Source organism: Zophobas morio, unplaced genomic scaffold, assembly GCF_036711695.1.
Source record: "Zophobas morio isolate AGI-343-1 ecotype UQ-CSIRO unplaced genomic scaffold, CSIRO_AGI_Zmor_V1 ptg000023l, whole genome shotgun sequence".
NCBI classification, from domain to species: Eukaryota; Metazoa; Arthropoda; class Insecta; order Coleoptera; family Tenebrionidae; genus Zophobas; species Zophobas morio.
The window spans coordinates 2,024,967-2,049,771 of NW_026972128.1; the positions used below are offsets into that span (position 1 = coordinate 2,024,967).

The 24,805-nt window shown below is 33.0% G+C and overlaps 3 protein-coding genes across 7 annotated transcripts in view; 2 read left to right on the forward strand and 1 right to left on the reverse strand.

The window, feature by feature from the left end:
• Positions 1 to 495: 495 nt before the first annotated feature.
• On the forward strand, positions 496 to 2,143 carry LOC135134128 (NPC intracellular cholesterol transporter 2 homolog a-like). The gene is made up of 5 exons (XM_064062744.1): positions 496 to 590; positions 643 to 796; positions 944 to 1,054; positions 1,386 to 1,585; positions 1,979 to 2,143. Exons 2-5 carry the CDS (start codon positions 712 to 714, stop codon positions 2,063 to 2,065), a joined length of 483 nt encoding a protein of 160 aa, XP_063918814.1. The 5' UTR covers positions 496 to 590; positions 643 to 711; the 3' UTR covers positions 2,066 to 2,143.
• Positions 2,144 to 4,222: 2,079 nt separating this feature from the next.
• On the forward strand, positions 4,223 to 8,129 carry LOC135134353 (uncharacterized). Of its 2 annotated transcripts, none has more exons than XM_064063001.1 (4): positions 4,223 to 4,364; positions 7,066 to 7,188; positions 7,563 to 7,741; positions 7,795 to 8,129. In XM_064063001.1, exons 1-4 carry the CDS (start codon positions 4,277 to 4,279, stop codon positions 7,891 to 7,893), a joined length of 489 nt encoding a protein of 162 aa, XP_063919071.1. In that variant the 5' UTR covers positions 4,223 to 4,276; the 3' UTR covers positions 7,894 to 8,129. The 2 variants fall into 2 exon arrangements, with proteins under 2 accessions (XP_063919071.1, XP_063919072.1); XM_064063002.1 differs by having other exon boundaries at positions 4,225 to 4,364; positions 7,066 to 7,176.
• A 6,774-nt stretch (positions 8,130 to 14,903) lies between these two features.
• The window catches only part of LOC135134348 (hemicentin-1), a 718,216-nt gene continuing 708,314 nt past the window's right edge, over positions 14,904 to 24,805 (reverse strand). For 3 of the 4 annotated variants that reach the window (XM_064062996.1, XM_064062995.1, XM_064062994.1), the window contains 3 exons: positions 22,806 to 23,057; positions 16,366 to 16,526; positions 14,904 to 16,313 (listed from right to left, as the gene is read on the reverse strand). In XM_064062996.1, coding sequence (XP_063919066.1) covers positions 16,131 to 16,313; positions 16,366 to 16,526; positions 22,806 to 23,057 — 596 coding nt within the window. In that variant the 3' untranslated portion in view covers positions 14,904 to 16,130. The remainder of the gene's footprint in view (positions 16,314 to 16,365; positions 16,527 to 22,805; positions 23,058 to 24,805) is intronic. The other variant, XM_064062997.1, reaches the window with a different exon arrangement.

Consider the following 24,805-nt stretch of genomic DNA (forward strand, 5'->3'; position numbering starts at 1 on the left):
ATTTGATCTTTTAGAGAACAGTTTTTCTTAAAAACCACCATTAAAACCACCATTAAAAATATTGTTAGTTATTCTATTACAATGAAATAAATAAATTTAAATTTACCTGTTTCATTATTTCCAACCCATTTTTTTTTTGTTGTGGTAGTTCTTTAACCGGCACGTTAAATTAGATAATAATCAAGATGGTCAACAAAAGAAGTTATAAATAATTTTGACAATGAATAACACAAGTTCGTGACTAAAGTAGTATACTTGAGGTATACCACTCAGTTTTTCTATTTTTCCATGTATTATTGGTTATCGGTTTCTTAGCCTTTCAAAGTTTTTTTTTCGTTATCACATAAAAATAATTGCATATTTTACTTTTACTTTAGTTCGTTAACATGACTTGCATTATAAACTGCATAACTATTACCATATCTAAAACTCATCTAAAAGGTGTTAACTGTAAAATTTTTGCATAATTTTTGTCATCCGCGTTTTTTGCCTAAGTTCCGCATTTTTACATGAAAACTGTCCATAAAATAAAGCAGATGTCATGCAAGAAGAATTACACTGAATGAGAAGTGGGAATTTAATCACCTTTCGTAAGCACAAAGTGGGAGTAAAGGTATTTTAGCATAACACTGTTGATTCTAGCGACCCAGTAACAATTAGGTATTTAAAAATCGAGAAGTTTGATAAAATTAATATACCATATCCACCAACATGAAAATTGTGGTATGCAGTTTACTTGTGCTGAGTGTTATTTCGTGTATACAAGCAGTCAGTGTTTCACAGTGTCATGACGATGGTAAGTTTAATTTGTTTTTGATTTTCATAAGTTACAGATGTGTTTGTGTTTATGTTTTATGTTTTTATAATAATTTATATAGTTCTGTATTTTATTTTAAAAAACAATAAATTTGTGCTAATTAGATATTTGTTATCAAATTTTCAGAAACACCTCTCGATGATTTATCAGATCGGATTAAGATAGGAAATTGCCGGAAACCCCCTTGTAGACTACGAAAGAATGCAAAAATAGCTTTTGAGATGAAACTCTCACCGGGTAAGTAGTATTTTTCGCATTGCGTCACGTTAATACGAACTCAAATTATAACCAATCATTAAAATTATACTAAAAGTTCAAGTAATATTTTTTGCAAAATTGAGTCAAATACTTCGACTAGCGTTCACTTTAAAATTTGTTGTTACCAAGGGCTCGATTTTGTTTTGAAGTGTGTTTTTATTTAAGTTATTAATTCTATACAAATGTCAATCAAGCTCAAAAATAAACTTCTTAACATGCCCCTCGTTTCTATTTTTAACTCGTTATCAAAAAATAAATCATTCTAAATACTTGCATTACAACCATTTAATCAGATTGCCGTTATTTTTAGACAGAGATATTACAAAGCTGACAAACTCAATATCAGCTTTTGTTAGTGGATTACCTTTACCTTTTCCTGGATACGATCAAACAGACGCCTGCAAAGGCATTTACAGCAGCGACGGCAAAACTCAAGTTGGATGTCCGCTAAACAAAGGAGAAGATTATCTCTACCGAAATGAGATAGAAGTCCTCCAAGTTTATCCTAGGGTAAGAACGTCGATGATATGTCAGATTAACTACCTACGTTTTATTTTATATATTACGCATTTCTGGGAAATATAATTCGGAATTCATTAAAAAAATATATATATTACTCAATAACCCTGTAATATTTTTCAAGGTCAACAAATTTCTCTATGTTCTAAGGCCTTGTTTTCAGTTTTTCAAGTAAAAAACGTGATGACAGTGTGACCTTCAGACATTTTTTGTTGAGATGTGCCATTCGAGTATTATCCACTTTTTCTCAGATAATGCACAAGATTAAATTAAGGATTTTTTGCCAGGTGTTTATCGCGATGTTGTCACGATATGTAATTATGTGTACTTATTTTCTACTTAATCATAATTGTGATGAAATTGTTACAAAGTGTATTTTTTCAGCTGAAGCTCGTGGTTCATTGGGGACTAGTGGATCAAGATGGAAAATATCTCATATGTTTGGAAGTTCCCGCTAGAATTACTAATTAACTGTGATCGTTTTAGTGTAATGAATAATACATAACTATGTTGAATTATCAAAAAGTTAATAAATTATTATTAAGGAAATTTAATGAAAGTTATTTATAATATATTCGTGAATAAATTAATAAATTACAACTTCGATTAATTTATATTTCCGAGAAGTAGTATTATTTGTTATTAAAAACGGACACAATAATCAGTATTTTGCAAAAGTTTCGACACAGATTTTGAGTAGCAAAAGTCATAAAATTATTTCTTTGAAGAATTTTTTATTAATGTTTTATTAATTAGTGTGTTTCTTCAATCCTTGTCAAAAATTTCTGGTTGTCTCGTTGGGAAAGAAAATCCTTGTAGACTTTAATTAATGTTGTCTGGAGTTATATCAGTTTACGCTCTTAAATACTATACTTTTGTAAAAATTAAAATTACAGAGAGTCTGATGTGCAACTTGCAGGTGTCTGTATGTTGTAAATACACGGGCTATTGTTTTAGACGGTTTTCTGTGCCTATACTGAAACTAACCGACTGTCTTTACCAAATAAACTTATACCTTAAACCTTAAGTGAGTTAATATAAGTGCATTCTTCTCAACGTCTCAATAACAACAAGAAACGGAGAAAAAGTTAAGGACCGACAAACAATTTAAACTTATTTTTAAATATACAAAATGTTCGGCTTCTACATATATGTGTTTACATACTTTAAACTAGGTCTTTTGTTAGGTTTTGTACAGATAATTTTTTTGAAATCCTTGTAGAATATTGCCAAGTTAGTGCAATTTCCTTGATTTTTTTTTTTTTAAATGCATAGAGCAGCAGGATTATTTTTAAAAGTGGTGTTGCAATATTGCATGGACATATTTTATTTTGAAAAGGAGAGGTATTTTTAAAATTTCAGAGTAATCGATTTTCTGATTTTGGTCGTGATTGTCTATAGGCAGAGAAAATAGAGAATCTGCATTCCACAAACAGAAAAAAAAATTAGAAATGGTCAGAATAATTCGGTTACATAAATTTTCAAAACCATCCCTTAATTGTGATAAAAAAAATGAAACCACTGGATTAAATTAATAACTGATAGTGTTTCTGAAAAGCCTGGAATACAACGTTGCTGCTAAAATGTTACTTTTAATTTTCTACTCTAATTTGTTCATATTTCTACATCATGATGTTGATGTTAAAAAGTTTTATTATTTAAGGCAAATCTTATCTTAAAAATCACGCAGATTTCAGAATTTTTGGTTACATTTTTTTTAAGTTGTTGTCATCTTAATTTTTTTTAAAGTAATCATCTTGTTACTTCAAAAATTAGTTTAGAATTAAATTAATTAATTTGTTTTTTATCTTTCCCAAAGGATAAATGTATTCAAAAGTTAGTGTAAGTAATTTTTAATAGTTTTATAGGTATTAATGTATTTAAAACAGAATTGTTCGCTCAACAATAAAACAAATAAAACAGAACGTGACATTCGTTACTTACTTAACACATTTTTATTCACCTTTCTACAAGAGAACGTACTTTGTACCTAATGGCGTGATTATGGTTTTGTGATTTATATTAATAAAAACCAGGTAAAAGTGACAGTATTCAATTTAAAAATCAAGAAAGAATCAGTCAGTTTAATTAGGATTGTTAGGATAGCTTTGTAAGAAAAAATACAAAGTAAATACATTTTCAAGTGGTTGTAAATATTAGAACTACTAATAATCGACAGATTAAAAATCGTTTTACTCAAACATAATTTGAAAAATTACATCATCGGCATGCAATTTTATTCTCACTTATAATTTGTACATGTTTCAAATGCGTGTCTGGGTACAAACATGTATCCTCCTAATACCATTGTTTTTGCAGTGTATTTCAAATGCTTAATTACTACTTTTGTAGTGTTGGAAGTTTGTCCGAGACCAAGGTCTTATTTAATATTATAACAACAAAAAACCTTTCAAAAATTAACGTAAATGACCTTTTAGATAAATTTTGTTCAAATAAATCACGTCTACAAATCCCTGTAATGTGCATGCAGCTTTGTTATGACAAAATATTTTTAAGATTATCTTTATTTTTCGGACATCTTCAAGATGAAGCACCGATAAGCTAAGCATTCAAGATTATCGATAAACAGATTTAAGAGATTACGGGTGGTTTTTAAATCTATCACGTCGAATTTGATGTTAGTTTCGTTTGGGTAATAAGGTGGTTAATATTTTGTTCACTATGTTGTACAAAGTACTGATTTTTAATTTTCTGGGTTGTTTAATATTTTGTTCGCAGTCCGCCTACTCTCTAGATATCAAGGATTGTGGTAAGTTTTTAGTCGACTGGTTTAAGTTATTCATGAGGAAGTGAAAGAAAACAATGCGATGGTAAACAAATTGCAATGTTTTTGTATTTGTTATTATATGGCTATTTGATTTTTTCCTGTTTACTTTTCAATGTATTAAAAAAGCTTAGTTTTATGTGCACGTGTTACTGTTTATTTAATTACTGTAATTAAGTGGCAAAGAATTTTTGTTGTTAAAAATATTATTTGGTTATTCGTTTTCACATACTTCTAAGAAATGCATTCTAAAAAAAGTCTATTATCCATATATGTCTAATTATATGTACTTTTATGCAGTTCAGGTTGCATTAATTCTAAAAATAGACTTAAACATGGAAGTAATTTAGTTTGTTTATTTGTTCAATAATGGATCCCAATTTCACAATTCATTGTTCAAGACAAAACTGTATCGGTTGATCTAATTCTAAATAGAAAGAAGGGAATTGTGAAGACGTGCAATTAAATAAATTGAAATTATAGCATGTACCGCAAAATGTATGTTGATATAATATATTGTACAATTTCAGTATAATTACTATGTATTACTGTAAGATCATTTTAAATGCATACTAATAAAATTTTATGACATAATTAGGATTATTTGGCTGACAGTGTCGAGTCGCCTTTTCGCAGTAGCGTCCTTGTAAACTTGTAAGCCGTGTCGCGTGCCTACAGAACTTCTGTTCGCAGACGGTCTTTGGCGGTCGTACCTGTATAATTTATGGTTTTAGAGTTTTGCGGGTTGAGTTCTTTGACTAAAGTATACTGTTGTTGCTTCCTGTTTTTTGAATAAAAACACAATTTTATAAAAGGAAAAAAGTCCGCACAACTTGCTCTAAACTTTTGAGAGTTTTCGTGTTGTCAAGTTTTTTAACACGTAAGGAATGAATGAATGAAAACATTATTACAAAATGCACTCAAACGGCGACCTACCTTTCAAAATCGGAATTAGTGAAAACTTTCTTATTTTCTCCTTTACGGTATCGTAAATAACACATTAACAATAGATGAACTGATTACGTGAAAGTCTCATGAAGAGCCCAGAGAATGAAGAACAAGGCGAAACGAACCGCCTTGTTCAAAATACTAGCTTTGAAAAATAGTAAAAACCTATACTTTAACTGAATAAAACCCCCAAAATCTCCACATCACAAATTCACACACTTGTATCTAACCACAACAAATTTCCAACAAAAATATGTCATAGTAACACTTGTCGAGAGATCGAGTTACTTTTTCGATTTTTAAGCCCAATCTCAGAATACGTAATTTTTTAATCAATTGGAATGGTAGGTTCGTAACTCGGCGGTTCAAGGATAGTCTTCTTATACAGTATTGGTGAAATTTAAAATGAAAATGTCCTTCCAAATTTTAAACTAACTCACATTACTATAGTAAAAATGGCTCTTCCTTCCAAATATAACCTGCGTTCACCTTTCAACACTTGTTCGATTTAGAGAAGAAAATTCTCTTTTTGATTATAAAACTGTACCAACCTTTAAAGCTGTTTATAAATATTTGAAAGTGATAGTTGAATGTCTAAAGAAAATAGGTGCATTTTATATATGTAGAAAAATAGAAAATAAAGGGAAAACTCGTTTGGATTCGATAAAAAAAAATGCTGAAGAAAATTATAGAAAGAAAGTGAGAAGTGTGTATTGGTAAAAAATGAAACAAAATTATTTGAATGAATCACGACAACAAAATACACAAAGTTTGGACGAAGTTCGAAAAATTTGTAATAATCGAAAACAAGGTACCACTCTTGATTTAGTGGTAATAAAATGTTTAGGTCAAATCCCGCCGTTTCCTTCTACTAGTAACGTCTCAAATAAATTAATTTGTTCTTGTAGATCATTTTATCTATTTATGAAAACAGTGGTTCAATGTCAAGTTAAAAATTTCTAAAACAAAGCAGTACAGAAGTTTAAAAGTTCTAATCTGTTACCGGTGTTCTAAAGGATTACATATTTGTTCAAAAGTATGGAAGACGTGTTTGTTTTAATAATATTTAAATTAATGTAGATTTAAAAATAAGTTTAAAGAACCATAATTGTTTGAGATTTATTATTTCAGTCAAATTAACATATCAGATATATTTGGTAAATATATTCTCATGAGCCAAATTTATTTAGACATAATTAATCTGGTGAATGAAGAAAAGCTCAGCTCAGAGCATATTGATTTTTGTATTATTTGTGTGCTGAACGTTCAAAATTTTTGAACGTATTTTTTTGCAGTATTTTTGGCAATGTTGTAGTATCTTTCATCAATGGCAATCTATAAATAATTTTGCATAATGGAAAAGATCAAACATATTCATTTCTTTCACTATGTTACCTTTTGAATGAGAACCTACAAAAATGACACCGTTTGAATCAGGAACATACAGTTTTTTTCTCCACAGTATTATTGCAATCTAGTAAACTCGAAAAAGTGATACTTAAGATACGATTTGCCCTTTGTTGATTTTTCTCTCAATCAACAAGTGTTTTTCCGCACCTACTATATGACGAAGCTAATTTTGAAAATTTGGAAAAGAATTTTTCAAAGAGTTTAGTTATTATAGACGCTATTTTTAACAGTGCGAAAATGATCTCATAGTATGTTTGACACTGAATTTAAGATTGCCATCATTTTTTTTTTATTAACATAAACATTCTAATAAAGCAAATCTTTTCAGGTTCGTATTTTTCGTTCGACGATATTGAGGTGGAGGGATGTGAGGCAGATTATGTAGCATGTACTTTATACATTGGACACACTCTGAACATATCGTTTACGATAAACACTGGTAAGGGCAAGGGTAAGATCTGTTTTAGCAAAAATTATTCGTTCTATCTTCAAAAAGGAAAAAAGAAGTTCAATATGTTTAGTCCACATTTTTTTTTTACATTTGTGAGAAGTTATTCAAGTCTCCATTTCGATTACACGATAAATTCCACTGGCGCCAGCTCAATCAAATACATATTGAGAGACCTGTCACTCTAGCAGATGAAAGTTTGATAAATTACCAAATTAGTCACGGACGTAATACCACTTATTTGTTTTTCTAAACATTTTGCAATCATAAATAAAGATTACTTGTTTGTAATCTTCCACTGTACAAAGGCCAGACGAAACTTAAAAATATTGCTACTATAAAAATAAGACTTTAATTTATTGCATTCTTGTCCACAGGAACTTTTAATATTGACGCGGATTTAATCAATGATGTTGTTTTTATCGTTAGCGGAGGACCCAAATTCAACCTAACAGCAAGCCCAGGGAACCCATGCGAGGTCCTAACATGTCCACTTGACATAAATTACAAGGCTACCTACGAGGGTTATATTTACGTAGATACAAAATATCAACCCGTAAGCGCTTAAAACAAAAACTGGAAAGAGAAATTTATTGGCATTTTTTTCAGTTGGGTAACGCTTACCTGCAATGGATTATGGAAACTGCGGATGAAGAAGAACAACTTTTGTGTTTCCAGTTCCCAATAACTTTGCAGTACTTAGATTAAAGTTAAGCTGAACTGCCTGGTATCAAAAACAAAAAAAAAACTGTTAAAAAAAGCAAACAAAAAAAAACTAAAACACCGATGTTAATATTTTTAGCAATGCTAGTGCTATATGTTTATCGTATTTATTTATTTGTGTAAGGTTTAATAGTTGTCCAAAAGACTGTTTTGTTCACTCTAGTAAAAAAGATATTACATTTTTTGACTGAGTGAGTAATAAAATTATTTTTATACATTTATTATTGTTTTCTACAATGTTCCTAAGTACATGGGTTTAGCCTACATAAAATATCACAATATTTACTTATAGCTATCTTAAAATAGTACAATAGCAACAAGTGCGTTCGAGTATTCGAAAATAATAATTAAGAGTTTATTACTTGCTGCAATCATACCAGTAATTAAAAGATATGGAGTAACGATATGCACATAAAAATTCATTGATATCGATATGTACACCATTTTAACATAAATTTAACATTTTCATTTTAACCAAACAAGTATTAACACTTATCCCCTCCCCATCATTTAATCGCGTTTTGTTGTCCACCCTGTGTGGAATTCTACATGTTGGAGAAATTCGCAGATCGTGTATGACTTGGAAGACTGCCAGCTTTTGGCAACAATCTCTCTGAGTGAAGTGATAGCAAATCAGATAAATTTGATAGCATGTGGGCAACAGAACGCGGTCGTTAGATAAATCAAATTCGTCGTTTCACGAACAGTAAAAACGATCACTTGAATTTCGTATCTTTGTCTCGTTAATTTTTATCAAAAAGCATTCAAGGATTGATTACAAAAACAACCAACCATTTTCACGATATGCAACAATGATATATACAAGTCTCATAAATTTGACTATGCCTTTTGGGTTTTCTAAAGATTGTCTATGTTGTATACAGGTGTCCACTCTCCACCGATGACACAAACACTCAGTTTTAAACATATTTACATCGCTTAGGTCTACATCAGTCTATGTTTAGACACAATTTACATTTAGAAAACGTTAAGTCATACAAATTGTGATAACGGCAGTGTGGCGATTTTTCGTAAACGTCTTACTTTAGGAACTTTTTACAAAAACCAATATAGCCAAGGTGGAAAAAGCAGTCGCTGAGTTTACCTTAGCCAGGGTTTGGCTGAGAACTGTTGGTTTGTTTTTTAACGGTCATCTCCTTTTTGTCGTTAATACATTGGTCAGCAGAAACTAGAGTCTCATAGTACTGTATAAGTTCTGTTGTTTTTTTTTTGTGACTAGAAAACAAAAATTAGTTCTGTTGTAAAGATAATATAATCCAAAATAATTAGAAGTAATTATATGAAAGCTGAGAATTTCGTTACAAGGAATTCCGAATAATAAAAATTTTTGATGCTGAAAATACTACAAGTAGCAAAAGAAACTAGCACCAGCTGTCAGGGTTTATCTAAAATAATTAAATCGTGTTTTTAACAATTAAAAGTCATGGCTTCTTACGTTAAAAATAACTGTTTACAGTTTTATAAATTTTAATTAAGAGCGCATGGCTATAAATTAAATACAATCTAAATACAAAAATTGTTGTTTACAAACTACATATTTTTCGATAGGTGCCTAAAACTAAAATTTACTTAACCCATTTTTGTGTATTATTCAGTCATACTGTGTTCGTGTTACGATCTACCTTTCACATTACACACTTTACACATGCAACAAAAATAGCAGTTTATCATTTTCTGCCTAATGTTCTGATATTTGAAACTAGTTGCCCATTGCAAAAGTGTAACTTTGTTGTATTTTATTTTTATAAATATATTGAATCTGAGAATCAAATTTGGCAAAACCACCGGGATCTAAAGTCCAGTAAAAGATAAATGCAAATGACTCCAATTATGAGTATTGCCGCTGTAAAATCTCCAGTCGTTTTCGAAGCTATACCCTGTGTAAAGCTGTCAATCAAAATTAGTCGCTGCTGTTGTACTTTTCCAGGATCGTATTTGTTCTCTAGTAAATGCATTCCTGATGCGTAATGGTTTAATTGCTAGTGCGGTCGAAAGTACTAAACACGTCTCATAAAATAATTGACGGCCTTTGCATTTATCTTTTGCTGGACTTTACTTTCTTATAGAGGTTATCCTTTAAAAAAAAAGAGACTGATTCAGGTAGTAAACGTTGGAAGATCCAAAAATGATTCTTATTATAATTTTTTTTTTGATAATAAATAAATTTAGAAGCTACTAGAGAAAGATTTGATCCATTTATGTATCAGTGTAAAAAAATAATTTTTATTTTTCATTAAAAATACATTCCCAAGCTTATCTAAATTTTATAAATTATTGTTGCATTATTTCTCGTACTTCCCTACTTTTGGTAGACATTAAATTATCACCTAAACCTGAAAACAATAGAAATAAAACCGGTATACAGCTAACAGTGCTAGAATTGACGTAACAGTACGTAAAAACAAATAGTGTAGTTATGTAAGTGTTGTTTACAGTGTTTTTTTTTTTACTTTAATTGTTACTTATCTGTTAAATAGCAAAGTTCAGATCTATTTTAGTCTGCAGTTTTTTATCAACTATACGCATTGTTCCTTTCGTTTAAATCGTTTTTTAAAACATTGTATTACAACGCAGAGTGGCCATTTAAGATTTTAAAAATAACATGAATTAAATAAACTTCAATAAAGATCGTTATTTATAAGGACTTAATATCTAAAATTATTTCTTTTAGCACCATCTCAAGAGACAAGTAAGTGTGTGTCGTTTTGAGAGAGTGAGAGACATTTAATTAAATGTGTTTGGTATATAAATGCCTTTTTTATGTGTTAGCCTTTTATTGCTGACAATTAAGTTAAAAAAAAGGACCACCTGAATATTTTTTCCAGTGTTGATTGTTTTGACTTCAAAAAGATTTTTTCGAGAACTTATAAAAATATACTTATATATTTACTTATTATATATAACTACATTGTCAAGGTCTGTGAATAAGTTCGTTTCTTATTAAAGTAGGCAAATAACTAACAGATTAACATGTTTAACATCTAATCTAATACTATTAAACGAGCAAAGTTTGTATATATATATTTATATATATATATACAGGGTGTCCCAGAATTCGCGCCATTCCCGTAAATGACATGTTCCCTGTCCCGAACTGTGCCGTAATTCGCAAAAAGAATTGTCCAGGCTTTAACCGTGTGAGAACTGGAAGGCGATTAAGTTGACCAATAGAGAGGCTGCTTTTATATCCGAACGTTTCTATGTTCAAAGTTACCTATGCCAAGAACAAAAAATCGGGTAATACTAAAGTTGAATGAATTTTTTCCGAATCCCCCTCCGTCAACAAAAGGAAACAGAAGTGTGGTTATAAATTTAATCATTTTGACAATTGTTTGTCATAAACTGTCACGAAGTTTATCACTGACCTGAAGAGACGCTTCTGCGCTAAAGATGACTGATTAATGTACACAGAGACGTCAAGGTTTACTTTAAGGCAAGTAGCATGGGACAGAAGTTATTTCTGCTGCCATTCTAGTTAAATTGTGTTTAACTGGGCTGTACATGTCATAAGAGAAGCTGTTTCATTTCATCGTAGGCAAATAATACATTTATTACTATTCTACATAGAGTAGCTACCGAAGAGCAGGTATTAGAAGTCATTTTCTTAGAGCCCCGTGAATAATCGTCGGCACCCAGACCAACATGTGTTTCACCGATTGTTACATCGAGCAAGAGAAGATCTTTTCAACCTAGTCGGAAAGGCCGTGCTGGGGCTCCACGGAATGTACGTGTAGGTGCTGAAGAGCAAGTGTTAGGAAACATGGAAGCGGATCCTAGGAGAAGTGTCCTCTACGTAGCGCAAATTAGTGGATGTTCAAGATCGACCACTCATCGTATCCTTCAAGAGAGAAGACTGCATCCTTACCATTACACGAGAGTGCAGCATCTGCGACCAACCGACTACCCGCGACGAGTACATTTTGCTCAATGGTTACTGCGACAAAATGAACTAAATCCTGATTTTACACGGCGCATTCTTTTCACCGACGAATGTTCATTTTCCCGAGAAGGAATGCACACAATTGGCATTTCTGGGCACACGAAAATCCACATCTCACTAGGGTGAGAGCATATCAGGAGCGATTTACTATTAATCTATGGGCTGGAATCATTGGTACTACTGTGGTAAAAATTTTAATGCATCTGATAAAATTATCAGATTACCTGATCGCCTTAATGGGGATGCATATGCTAATTTTCTACGACTAGAGCTTCCGGCATTGTTGGAAGACGTTCCTTTGAATGTACGGCGGAATATGTGGTTTCAGCACGACGGCGCTCCTCCATATAATTCGATACTTGTACGACGAACATTGAAAAGAGTATCGTCATAGGTGGATTGGGCGTGGCAGTACTAATATCTGGCCTCCTAGATCTCTAGACCTTTCTGCTTTGGACTTTTTTTTGGAATCAAATTAAAAATTACGTATATAGAGAACCCCTAGATATGTTAGAAGAACTGGAAGAGAGACTGCACGAAGCCTACGCTACAGTTACTCCTGAGATGTTACATAATACACAACACAACATAATTCAACGAGCTAGAACTTGCATTGAAGTTAATGGTGGTCATTTTGAGCACATTGTTTAATAACGTTACAGTACAACGATTCCAGCCCATAGATTAATAGTATTGCTCTTGATATGCTCTCACGTTAGCGAAATGTGGATTTTCGTTTGCCCAGAAGTGAATTGTGCGCATTAAATATTCCTTTTCGGGAAAATCAACATTCGTCGGCGAAAAGAATGTGCCGTGAAAAATCAGGATTTAGTTCATTTTGTCGCAGTAACCATATAGCAACATGCACTCGTCGCGCAGTCGGCTCGTCGCAGATGCTGCACTTTCGTCAATAGTAAGGATGCAGATTTTTCTCTGTAAGGATACGATGCATGATCGATCTTGAGCATCCAATCATTTGTGCCACTTGTTCTTCACCGTCTATGCGTATAATCCGTGGAGCCCCAGCACGGCTTTCCGCATAGGCTGAAAAGATCCATCTTCTTTTGCTGGATGCAACAAACGACGAAACACATGCTGGTCAAGGAGCCGATGATTGGGGAAAAGACCTGTATATTCGCGCACAGCAGTGGCTGCATAGCGTGTACATTCTCCATAAATTGTTTGTATTGTTCTTAAAAAAAATTGCAACTATTGTTATAATTTTTATTCGTATCTTTTCAATCTCTAGAAAGTATGTACTCACAACTTTAAAGAAACTGTCTTAAATCATCATGTGCAACATCAATATTATTCTTGAATAAGTCTCAGTTTTCAGTATCTCCCCCACATGATTGACACCACAGCAGATACCTATGATCTTAATACACCAGAGAAGTGGAGTCTCGTCTATTTTTTCGTTGCTTAGATTAGGTATCAGCAACAAAGCTGTTCAGTAAAAATTGATACTGTTTATTGAAAATCATAATCACTGATTAATCAAAAGCGATATTTATGTTTAAATACACTTAATAACGTTCTTTGAATGGACATGTGGTACTCTTTTTTAGAAATAACGATAAACTTAATATCAGGCATATGATGCATTCTGAAAATGTACTAATTTTCGTTAAAAAGAACAACACATTATTCACGGGGCTCTAAGAAAATGACTTCTAATACCTGCTCTTCGGTAGCTACTCTATGTAGAATAGTAATAAATGTATTATTTGCCTACGATGAAATGAAACAGCTTCTCTTATGACATGTACAGCCCAGTTAAACACAATTTAACTAGAATGGCAGCAGAAATAACTTCTGTGCCATGCTACTTGCCTTAAAGTAAACCTTGACGTCTCTGTGTACATTAATCAGTCATCTTTGGGGGCAGAAGCGTCTGTTCAGGTCAGTGATGAACTTCGTGACAGTTTATGACAAACAATTGTCAAAATGATTAAATTTATAACCACACTTCTGTTTCCTTTTGTTGACGGAGGGGGATTCGAAAAAAATTCATTCAACTTTAGTATTACCCGATTTTTTGTTCTTGGCATAGGTAACTTTGAACATAGAAACGTTCGGATATAAAAGCAGCCTCTCTATTGGTCAACTTAATCGCCTTCCAGTTCTCACACGGTTAAAGCCTGGACAATTCTTTTTGCGAATTACGGCACAGTTCGGGACAGGGAACATGTCATTCACGGGAATGGCGCGAATTCTGGGACACCCTGTATATGTAATGGGTTTCTCGAAAACGGCTCTAACGATTTCGATGAAATTTACAGGTTAGGGGTTTTTTGGGTCAAGAAATCGATTGATCATAGTTTTAACTTCTGAAAATTACAGCTTCATGCATTTTCAGCAATTTTCAGGCAGTGAATTATATTTGTTGCTAGGCAACATCACATGACACTACACGAACACGAGATTGTTTTATATGAGAAGTTTGGGTGACAGTCTGACAGTACGTTTGACGTACCTTTTTATCTTCAATTGTACGTACCGAAACATACTCCACTGTATAGAGGACGTTGAAATTCACCTCCTGAGGTGAGAAAATTTACCAAAAACTAAACAGTGAGCGGATAAAAGGCACACGAAAGTGTGCTGAATTGAGATTATTTTGTCAAACATTCATTTCAGAGGTTCCACGGTCAGTGTCAACATGTGATCGTTTTCGGGGATGGGACCGTGTTATTTGAGTTTTTGGGCTCAACGTTTCGCACACTTTCGTAAATGGCATCTTCGGGAGCAGGGTTGAGATTGAGAAATTAGGAATAACACAAAACAGCACGGTAACTCAGTATGTTAACCACACCAGAGGCGAAACTCTTCTGGCAGTAAGAATGTGGTTGTGACCTTTTTCTAGAGTCGAGAGAGAGAACTAGGAAAAAAAAAACGACAGAGAGAAAACTTGGGTAACAAATGAGATGTCAAACAATAATTCCAGTTTTCTGTTCTTTAATCTCTACATGTCACTTATCAGTGTTTAAAACAAAGACTGCTTATGGAATTTCTTTTTTAATGTGTATTTTTAAGTAGCGCGTGTACTTCAAAATGCATACAATACGCATATTTATCTGTCCTAATCTGATCTAATACTACCAAACGAGCCGAGTGAAACTCGGTCAACCAGATATTAAAAAATAATTTGTGCATGGTTTGTTACCTTCACAACAACTAGAATTGACTTTGATATGTCACAAAATGTATGCTGTACCTATTTAAGGTATAAATGGCTTATCGTCATTATTTAAGAAAATAACGATAAGCATAATCATCTCAATTATTTCAGTAGATTGAAAAAAAATTTTTTGAAGTCTGAAAGTGAAGATTTTGGAAAATTTCTACATTTGTTTTCGGCCCATTCAGGTATGATAAATTCTAAACTATAAGACTTAACGTGCGGAAAATAGTTAGTTTTAGTATTTCTTTAAATTTTTTTAAAGCTAAAAATTAAGAGATTGAATATAAATATATTAGTCTGATTTTAGCCCATTAAAAAAATCGACAAATAAACAACTAATAAAACGAACCTGAGTGTAATATTTTAGAAAACTGTTTTTACACATTTCACGAGCCTGACAAATTCTACAAAAGGTTTCAGTAAAAAGAAAAATATAATACCCATTATGTATCTACATAATGTCGTTTTGCTTATTTTAAGACCACGAAGTACAATGGCAACTAGGACGTAGATATGATAGTAACAAGCACTTTAAAGTAATTATTTATGGAATCTATAACACCTTAAAAATTTTGTAAATTATTATATATACCGGTGTACCAAAGATCTGGTGGTGGAAAAATATATAGACCGCGTTCATTAATTAAAAACATGTTTTGTTGTAGTCTGACAGAACTCATTTTTTGTACAAACCTTTTAAGTTGCATTCTCTTGCAAGTGAAAAGATGTATGCAAAATTCACCCTTAAAAATGTTGGATTTGCAAATTTTGAATTATTATTATAAAAATTAAATATTTTGATAACTGCTGATCAGAACCTACTAAGCCTCGTTAAAAATGTTTTCAGTGGCATATGAGCAAATTTTCGTCAAAAGACCGTTGAAACTGAAACAATGATAAATTAATATGAAACTGAAACAATCCTCTTTGTTTACCAACAGTTCTACATCGCCCTTTAACAACTTCCCATCCCACAAACCCGAAACATTCGCTGAAAATCGGCACACTATCATCATGTAGCGTTTGGACGGTCCTTAACTTAAAATAGTCCAACCCGACATTACAAGACACTTGCTTTTAAACACAACTCTCCGGCAACCGGTTTGCCATGAGTCTCTCTTTAATGGCTAATCCGTTTAGTTCCAAATCCGTCGCCCTCTGAAGGGTAGATGAGCTTCCGTTTCCTAAACGAAGGTCCTTTGGCCTGGAGTCCCTTGGAAACGTGCCCACCATCGCCACGGGATTATTATACAGATGATACTGGAAAAAGAATTTGAGTAGATTTCTTTAGTGGACGGACGGGGCAGAGTACCATCGGCTCGACAGCGGGAGCAACACTAACGGGACTAACCCACTGGGGTGCGGGGACATTCGTCTGAGCGTAATTCGGTGATGTGGCAAGAGTTCCTAGAGGAAGACTTTGGGGACCGTTTAGCGACCCCACGTTCCTGTCGCTTTCTCCGTCGGGGGAGCCTGGCACAGAAAAGTGCTGCTATTAACATCTGGCTTTATGTGCACGTGCGAACGCATGCAGGGAAATGGGTTAAGGAAATGAATCAGGGGAGACTTTTTCCGGATTCTTGTAATGAGACATGCGATCGAACGGGGTGGGGGCGCGACGAGGCGAGATAAGAGGAACGGGGCTGATCGAGGTGGAAACTGATATACTTATTTTAGAGAAATATTGCGAGCTGGTACTTGCGTCACTTCCAACAAGGCTGATTGAAAATTTACCTCAATCGTAAAGGTATTAAAGCAATATTTTTAGTTGAAGTTGTAACGACATATGATCAAGAAAATCTGATGTCAAGTGGAGACTCGATGTTCGATTATTTGTCGTAGGTATTTTCATGCTACGGAGAATGTCACTGTCATCTTTATTCCCTTGTGACAAACGTTGTAGTTCATGTTATCGTTATGGTACATGATTAGAAAAAATTCTAAATATCGAGTAACCATTTGACGTCGTTTGTAATATATCTGGTCCGTAGTTTCATTACAATATACAGGGTCATCAAAATTGATTGAGAGAGTTGGTAAACCTGAACTTGAATAATTTGGTTTATTAAGTTGTATAAAAATATTAGCTGTCAGATTTGAAGTTTCAAGTTTCAAACTTCAAAACTCAGTGGCGTCTTTTTTCGACTTTTTTTTGGTAAAAACATTAGTTGTCAGATTTGAAGTTTCTAATTTTTGTCACGCCACTGAATTCATTGCCATATAACCTTAAACAAATCTGTCATAAGGTTGACAAACTTCACGACAAAAACAGGGGGTACCAACTCTCTCAATCAATTTTGATGACCCTGTATATTGGTTTTCTACTTCAGACAACTTTTTTGAAAAGAAAAAGAATTATCTTAACTGTCAGCAAATATTTGCACTAGTAATTTAAACATCAACATATTCTTCTTGTGAAATCAGTGTTACTCTAATATACAGAGCTGTGGGAACATTATAATAATATGACGGATTTCTTGTTAACAGAGATTTTAGTAAAGTGGACACAACAGTTTCTAAACTACAACCTACAACGTTAGGTTGTTAATAATAATAAAAAAACAAATCGCCTAAATTTATTGTAAATTTCTGATAGATATGTGAGAAGTTGAGTAGAATTGAATATAAGAGTGAGTATTCTTGATATACAGGGTTATTCACCTAAGATGACCCATTTGTGTCTTTAAAATAGGCAACCCATAATATCGATTCCACTTGAGTCTGGATTACAAAAAATGTTTCAAAATTTAATTGTATCAAAGTTTGCTTATAAGTGCATGGAAACGTCAGTGTCAGAAAAATGCCTATGCATTCTTATGATAATAACGAGAAAACCGACATGATCCTTATTTACGGAGAATGTCGCAGAATGCTAGACGTGCAGCACAATTGTATGCCCGAAGATGGCCTGACCATGTGGCCCCAACACCCAAAATTTTCAAGAGGCTAGAAAATGCCTTGTGTAGCAAGTGGCCTGCTAACAAGAGGAAAAGGAACCGGACTGCGACTAGCGTGGCAAATGAAGTAGAAGACCTTGCCCAAGTTAATGAAAATCCTCATATGGGACAAATTGCTATTGCTAGACAAGTAGGAATTAGCGAATCCTCAGTCTGCAGAATTTTAAAAATAAATCAATTTCACCCCTACCATCTGCAGCTGGTGCTTGAACTTCGACCCACAGACTAACCTCTTTGTGTCATTCGCCATAACGTGTCCATAACTAAGGATAATGTCGGTTTTCTCGTTATTGAATGCATCTAGGCGTTTTTCTGACACTGACGTTGACTGACGTCTCTATACATTTAGCAAACTTTGATACAATTTAATTTTGAAACATTTCTTGTAATCTAGGTTCAGGTGGAATAGGTATTTTGGGTTGTCTATTTTAAAAATATAAATTGGTCATCTTAGCTGAATAACCCTGTATCTACCTTCAATGATCTCCAGGGAACACGATAACACTAACGTCTCACAAGTGGCGTTGAGATATCGAATTGGAATCTACAGAAATGAAAGTTTCAACAGCCGCATTTCACCAGCCATGCTGTCATCGAATTAAATTAACCTACTATTAGTTATTTTCTTATTTGTACTCTACCTGCGACTCCCCGCACCGCTTCTCTCTTTCTCTGTCAGAGTAAGGAGAGAGAGAATTTATTGCAGATATTTAATAATTTACAGTTCTCGGATTTCGGATTTCGAAAAATTACAAAAATCGAGAAAAAAGGAAAAAAATTTTGTTTAGAAAAGTCATGAAAGAGAATAATTTTGAAATTAATGCTTAAATATGGTAGAAGAAAGAAGATGTAAGTTTTTTGAAAACGTTCTAAAGCGATTGGTTAAAAACAAAGGTTATTTGAAAGATCAGGGGAATGGCTAATGAAGAAGAAGAATTTTATTGGGGAAAGTTGGGAGATACAAAGAATTTCCAGTTCAATTGTCAAGTTACAGTTAAAAAGAATTGTTACTCTACAAACTCTAGATAGAGTCGCAAGGGTCCACTTTAAGCAGTGCTGAACAAAAGAGGCTTCAGTAAATTTAGCGAACATGGAAGGATATACATTTATCAAAACTTAAGCTTGTAAAGTAGAGTGTAGAGGGAACTCATTATTGAGAGAGAGTGATTTAGAAAACATAGATGAAATTCAAGAAATGTGTTTGCTAGAAACAACACTTAAAAACAACAACAATAAAAAGGAACACGACACTAAAAGTGTTTCTTCAGAAGTAGTGTTATAAGGGCGTGGCTTCAAAAGATTAGAAGAATCAAGAGGCAACAGTGTAGATGAATTTTGTGTAGAGAATATAGAAGATATACGAACTTCAACTTAAAATGCCATGTTATAGTGGACAGCGACGACCAGGTTTATTCTCAAAGATGTTTGCTTGATTTTGATGGTAGATACGCAACTTTGTAATAATGATATTAAAAATCGTGTTACAAATATGAAAAATTACAAAGCAGTGAAGAAAAGTAGAAAAATGAAAAAAAAAAAAATTTAGAAAAGACCGAGATATGACTTTAGATTTTAGTTGAAAGAACAATTACTCTATTAACTGGATGTAAACGAATAGGTCCATTATACGGCAGAACTGAACATAAGAGGTCTCAATAAACTTCTAAAAGGTGAGAACTGAAAGACAAAGCTTTGGAGAAAATCTAGCAAATGAAAATTTGGAACAACTGGAACTCCTACAGGAGACAGACAAAGAAAGGATGCATAGAAAAATTTTACAATATTCTACTCGAGAATAATGTTAGTTTGGAAAATATGAATAATCTGGAACGGATCCGTTGCCGGGAGTAGATAAATGAAGAAGTTTTGAAAGAGATCTTAAAACACTTGATTATTGGCAGCGAGGTATTTTAATTGAGACGAAGAAAGTAACAAATAAAAAACTAATCTTCAACCTAATCGTCAACGATAAAAGAAGTAGACGAACAATGGAGTAGTTCATTTCACAAATTTTGTTGCATAATTTTAACTTTTTCCAAAAACGTAGCTAACTTTACAAAATAAAAAGGGATTAGTAAATTAGAAACAGTAGCGGCTCGTGGTCTTTTCGTTACGTGAGGCAACAATTTCGTTTCAAAAACAGCAGGTATTAATTAACATGTTGGCAATTACTTTTTTTAAAAGACAGATTGTTTATTCGTTTTTGTGAAAACAATACAAATAGGCCTGAGTCAGTTAACCTATCTCTATATGGGTACACTTCTCGAACAAAAAACATTTAATTGCTTCACACAAACCAACGAGAAGGTTTCAAGACTGCAGAATTTGCTTTATTAGCATTAAATATTAATTCATATGATCTAGGGCTAATTTAAATATATTAATCAATTAATTAATAAAGTTCTGCTCAAATCTGGGTGAGAGGTTCTAGATCTTTGACATACAATTGTTCGTGGTAAGAAAACCGTGCTTAAATATTTAAACTTTATAAGAAATTCTGGAGATTATAAATTCTTATGTTGCTATCAGCATTGCAAAACTGACATTTTCATTGTCCTACTGTGTTCAAGTTAACTTAAAAGTTTTAATACATAACCTTGGCAATGCACATGCAGTGAACACCTTTCCTCGCGTCTAATTAATGCACAACTAAATGCATTCAGCATCCCTGTTCAGCATTGTGCAGTTTCACCGTGAGATTAAAAAATTCGATCTGATTGGCTTAAGGACGGTAGGCGTTGGTGCCTCCGCTGGCGCTTTGATAAAGCACTGATGACTATTGTCTTACTCAAAAACATATTAGCACCACTGACTAATCATACTGAAGATATCCGTCTATCTGAGGCATGCCTCCGTCTGAAGCTGGCCTACACGGCTATAATCAGCGCTTATTCCTGTCGAACGCGCGTACTTCAAAATATGTTACCAAGACACATTTTAATAAATCACAGTGTTCCATAAAAGTTATTTGCTGTATCTTTAAAATATATTTGAAGTTAACAGATATTAAAACAAAAACTTATAGTCAATTTTTCCAGGGGAGGCACTGCCTCCCCTGCCTCCCCTGACGAGCCGCCACTGATTAGAAAGCTTCAGCAACTTAGCAGAATCTTAAGATGACGTTGTTAGATTTGTAGTGCGTATGATCACGCAAATTTTGGTTCGCGTTTTAGCATTTCCACAGTAAACCTAAAGAACACTTGGAATGTTACAGGAACTGTTCCAAAGTTTTAAACATTACTTGTTCGATGAACTCACCAATAGATAGACAGACGGAATGGGGTACCCATTTTTCTATATTCTAAGAGGTATAACACTCCGACAAAACTTGATATTAGGTGTTCGTTAAATAGCATTGTTACAATATTTCCTTAGTTTAAGCTGGGCAATTGAAAAGAGTATAACCATATACAGCTAGAAATAAACTTTCTAAATATACACAAGCAATATCGTTAGTAATTTTTGCCTGAAGTTGAAGATTAAGAAAATCTATTGGCAGGTTGAGAATATGTTAACAATTGACTTGGAAATAAAATTAATCAATAAACATGGAAATAAAAATTATATTAATTTACAAAGTGACCTAATAAAGTGCAGTCAGATAATTGTTCGTATTTATTTGAACTGAAAAGGCTCACACTCTTAGAGTAAAAACCAAGTTGGAAAAATTGACATCGGTTGAAGAGCAAATACAATTTCACCTGAGGTTATTATAGAAAAAATCAGAACTACCTTTCCTAAAGTTTAGTTTTAAAGGTTAACACTACCAAAAGATGAAGCGAAATTCCTGTTGTTAGATGTTGTCATTTTATCAAAAAATAGTAGAGAAAAAACGATGGAAAAACAAAAGGATCGAACTATGAAGGAAAGAAAAACGTTACCTTTGGAAGTAAGTGGGTCATGGAAAAGGATGATTTCGATTTAGCTTTAAAGCAAACACCATGTTTACTACAGCTGGAAGAACTGTAGAGTCTCTATTTTTTAATACATTAAATAAAATAAGTTCAGAGAGAAGAACAACCAGAAAAAATTGTTATTGCCACCACTTGCGTACAACAAACGTATTATTAAAATTGGACTGACAAGTTATGAAACGTACATTTTCCTCTTCACTTGACATACAAGTAAAATTTTAGTTACCGCAAAAAACCTTTAATAACGTTCTTCAGCACGTGAATGAAACAATAAATAAGCAACAAAAACAGTGAAAAAAGCTTTCCCTGCTTTGAATTTGTTATTGTTGAAATAAGCGGAGCAGAACAGAAATAACTAACTATCCATAATGTTGTTTCTTTTTTTTGCTGTGTAAAAACGTGTAAAACAACCCACTCTTCGTTGGTTTTCTAGCCAAATTAAAACATTTGAGCTAACAAAATCCGTAAATTTTGTAATTTTTTCCTCACTACACGGTAAACCAGAATATATTACCACATATGGGGCTTATGCAAATGGCACAAAATATGCATATTTTTCATACCAACAATACTGCCGTCCTACTTTTCATTTATGAATGTTCTTTAATCTTTTAAACTCCACCCTCCACACGCTTAAATAAGCTTCCACAGCTCCGCAACAAAATAAATTTGTAATTTTTTGCTCTCATCGTGTATCTTTTATAAAAATGCAAATAGCTGCTGGCATCGGATCAGTACAAATTGTAAGAGAATAAAACGTAATGAATATTTAAGTGGAAGTAATGCGTACCGCTGTAAACACAGTGCTTAACAAAAGCGTTATTTATACAGTAACGAAATTATACCAAGATTTATTTTGCCTTTACAAAAGCAAGCTTTACCGTATTTAGCGGGAATTACATCGGGATCCCTCTCGTCCGCGTCTCGCGGAGAGGCACTCCTCAACAGTGGCTTTGTGGAGGACATTGTGTTGTGGTGCGGACCGCCAGCAACTTTTTGTTCTATTGTCGACTCAGGCTGACTCTGGGATCTTCGAACTCTTATTATTACCAATAGGATCACGATTATTATGGTAGCGGTGGCTCCGATCAGCACTCCGAGGACGGGCGAAAACGGCAGGTCTCCATCTGAAGCTGAAAATTCAAACCCAAATTAATATGAAAGTAGTTAAACATATATAAAGAAAAATTTTAGGCAACGAGTTGTTAAAGAACGTCGATTACAAGCTTGGACAAAATTTTACGTTTGAAATTAAAAAAAATAAATAAATAAATAAAAACGATTCACCTCATTAATTTCTGTGTCCCGTTAAAAATTTAAGATTTATATTTCACAGAAAACATATTTTTACAAGAGCAGTAGGTAAAAAAGGAACAACGTGTGATATTGTATGTTCTTCTATTTTGTAAATATTTTTTTATTTCTTTTTCGTGGCCCTCATTTTTCTCAATTAATTTCTATATTTTCACCTAAAGTAATTAGGTTGGGTTATTTTACAATCCTCACTAACCCTGCTATTGTCTGAAATTTCATATTGTTATTAGTTAGAATGGTGAGTGACGAAAATAAGTTAATTTATGAAACAATTTTCATTAGTTCTACCCGTGAAACGTGAAAACAAGTAAAATGCGAAAATAACATTCCGTACTAATGGAAGAATCCCTGACGTAGAAATACGTGAATTATGGCATCAAATAATATTTAATAAATAATAAAGCCTCTACAGACAGCATCTAAAGAAGCTTATCAAACATAATAAAAAAATATGACTCACATTACTACTAAGTATAAAAATAAAACCATAAAAATAAACCTTGGCTCTCTATAAAAGATAAAAACCAGGAGTCCATTGCGACATCTACAATTGCCTTTTAACCCCATTGTAAGAATCCAATAAGGGCAAATGCTACGAGTGTTGTGAAATTTCGTTAAAAAAGTCGCAATCGCGGGTATATAAGGATTATCTGTGTTATAAAGTGAAATACCTACTTAAAACAATGCGTTTAATCTGTTTTGATATTTCTTAATTAGAAAAATACTGTATTTAAGATTTATATTTAGTTCACGACGCTTGTCGATCTATTGTTGCTACGTGGGTGCTAAAATTTAGACACTATTTCCACCAGCTTCCATTTTTCACAACACCTTATATTATCAAAGTGTTAATAAGCTCTTCAGGAGTTTTGTTTATACAATGCATTTATTGTAATGAATTTACAAATTCACAACACTTTGTTGTAATGAATTAACAAATGGCGAGTTTTTGAACATTTGTTGTAAAAAATTCAGTTCATTCAAGTCAATTGTAAGTTGACTTTGTGTAACTACAGATTCAATTTACCACATAGCAACACCATTCGGATCGTTTATAACTTGCCATGCCAAAATTTAAAGGTGAACAGTTAGACATAGAATCGAGACACATTTTTTTGTTCGATAAAAATAAAACAAAACATACGTGTACGAGACATTACTGAATTTAGAAGAAAAGGTACCTTTCCGTGACATCAAATTTACCATATACTATAAAAGAAGACGTATTGCCTTTGGATCTCGGTTGTAAGAATTTGAAAAACATATAGTTTATGAACCTTAAACCTCATAAAATCTGTGCATAATTTCACAGTTTTCAAGTTATTTCATAATTTTAATCCACCCTTTATATTTCTTTAATTGAAATTTGAAAAGTGTCGAAGGTATTGAAACCTTTTGCTTTTGAAGAAATTGATAAAAAAAATCCTAAAAAATTCTGAAATATAGATTTCGTCGTGTTGATTCCAAAAACATAACGTATTTATGCGCCCGCTGCAAGATTTAAAAATATTCAGTTTGAAAATATTTTTTATAATCCAAAAAATTTAAAAATTTGGGAAAAATGATA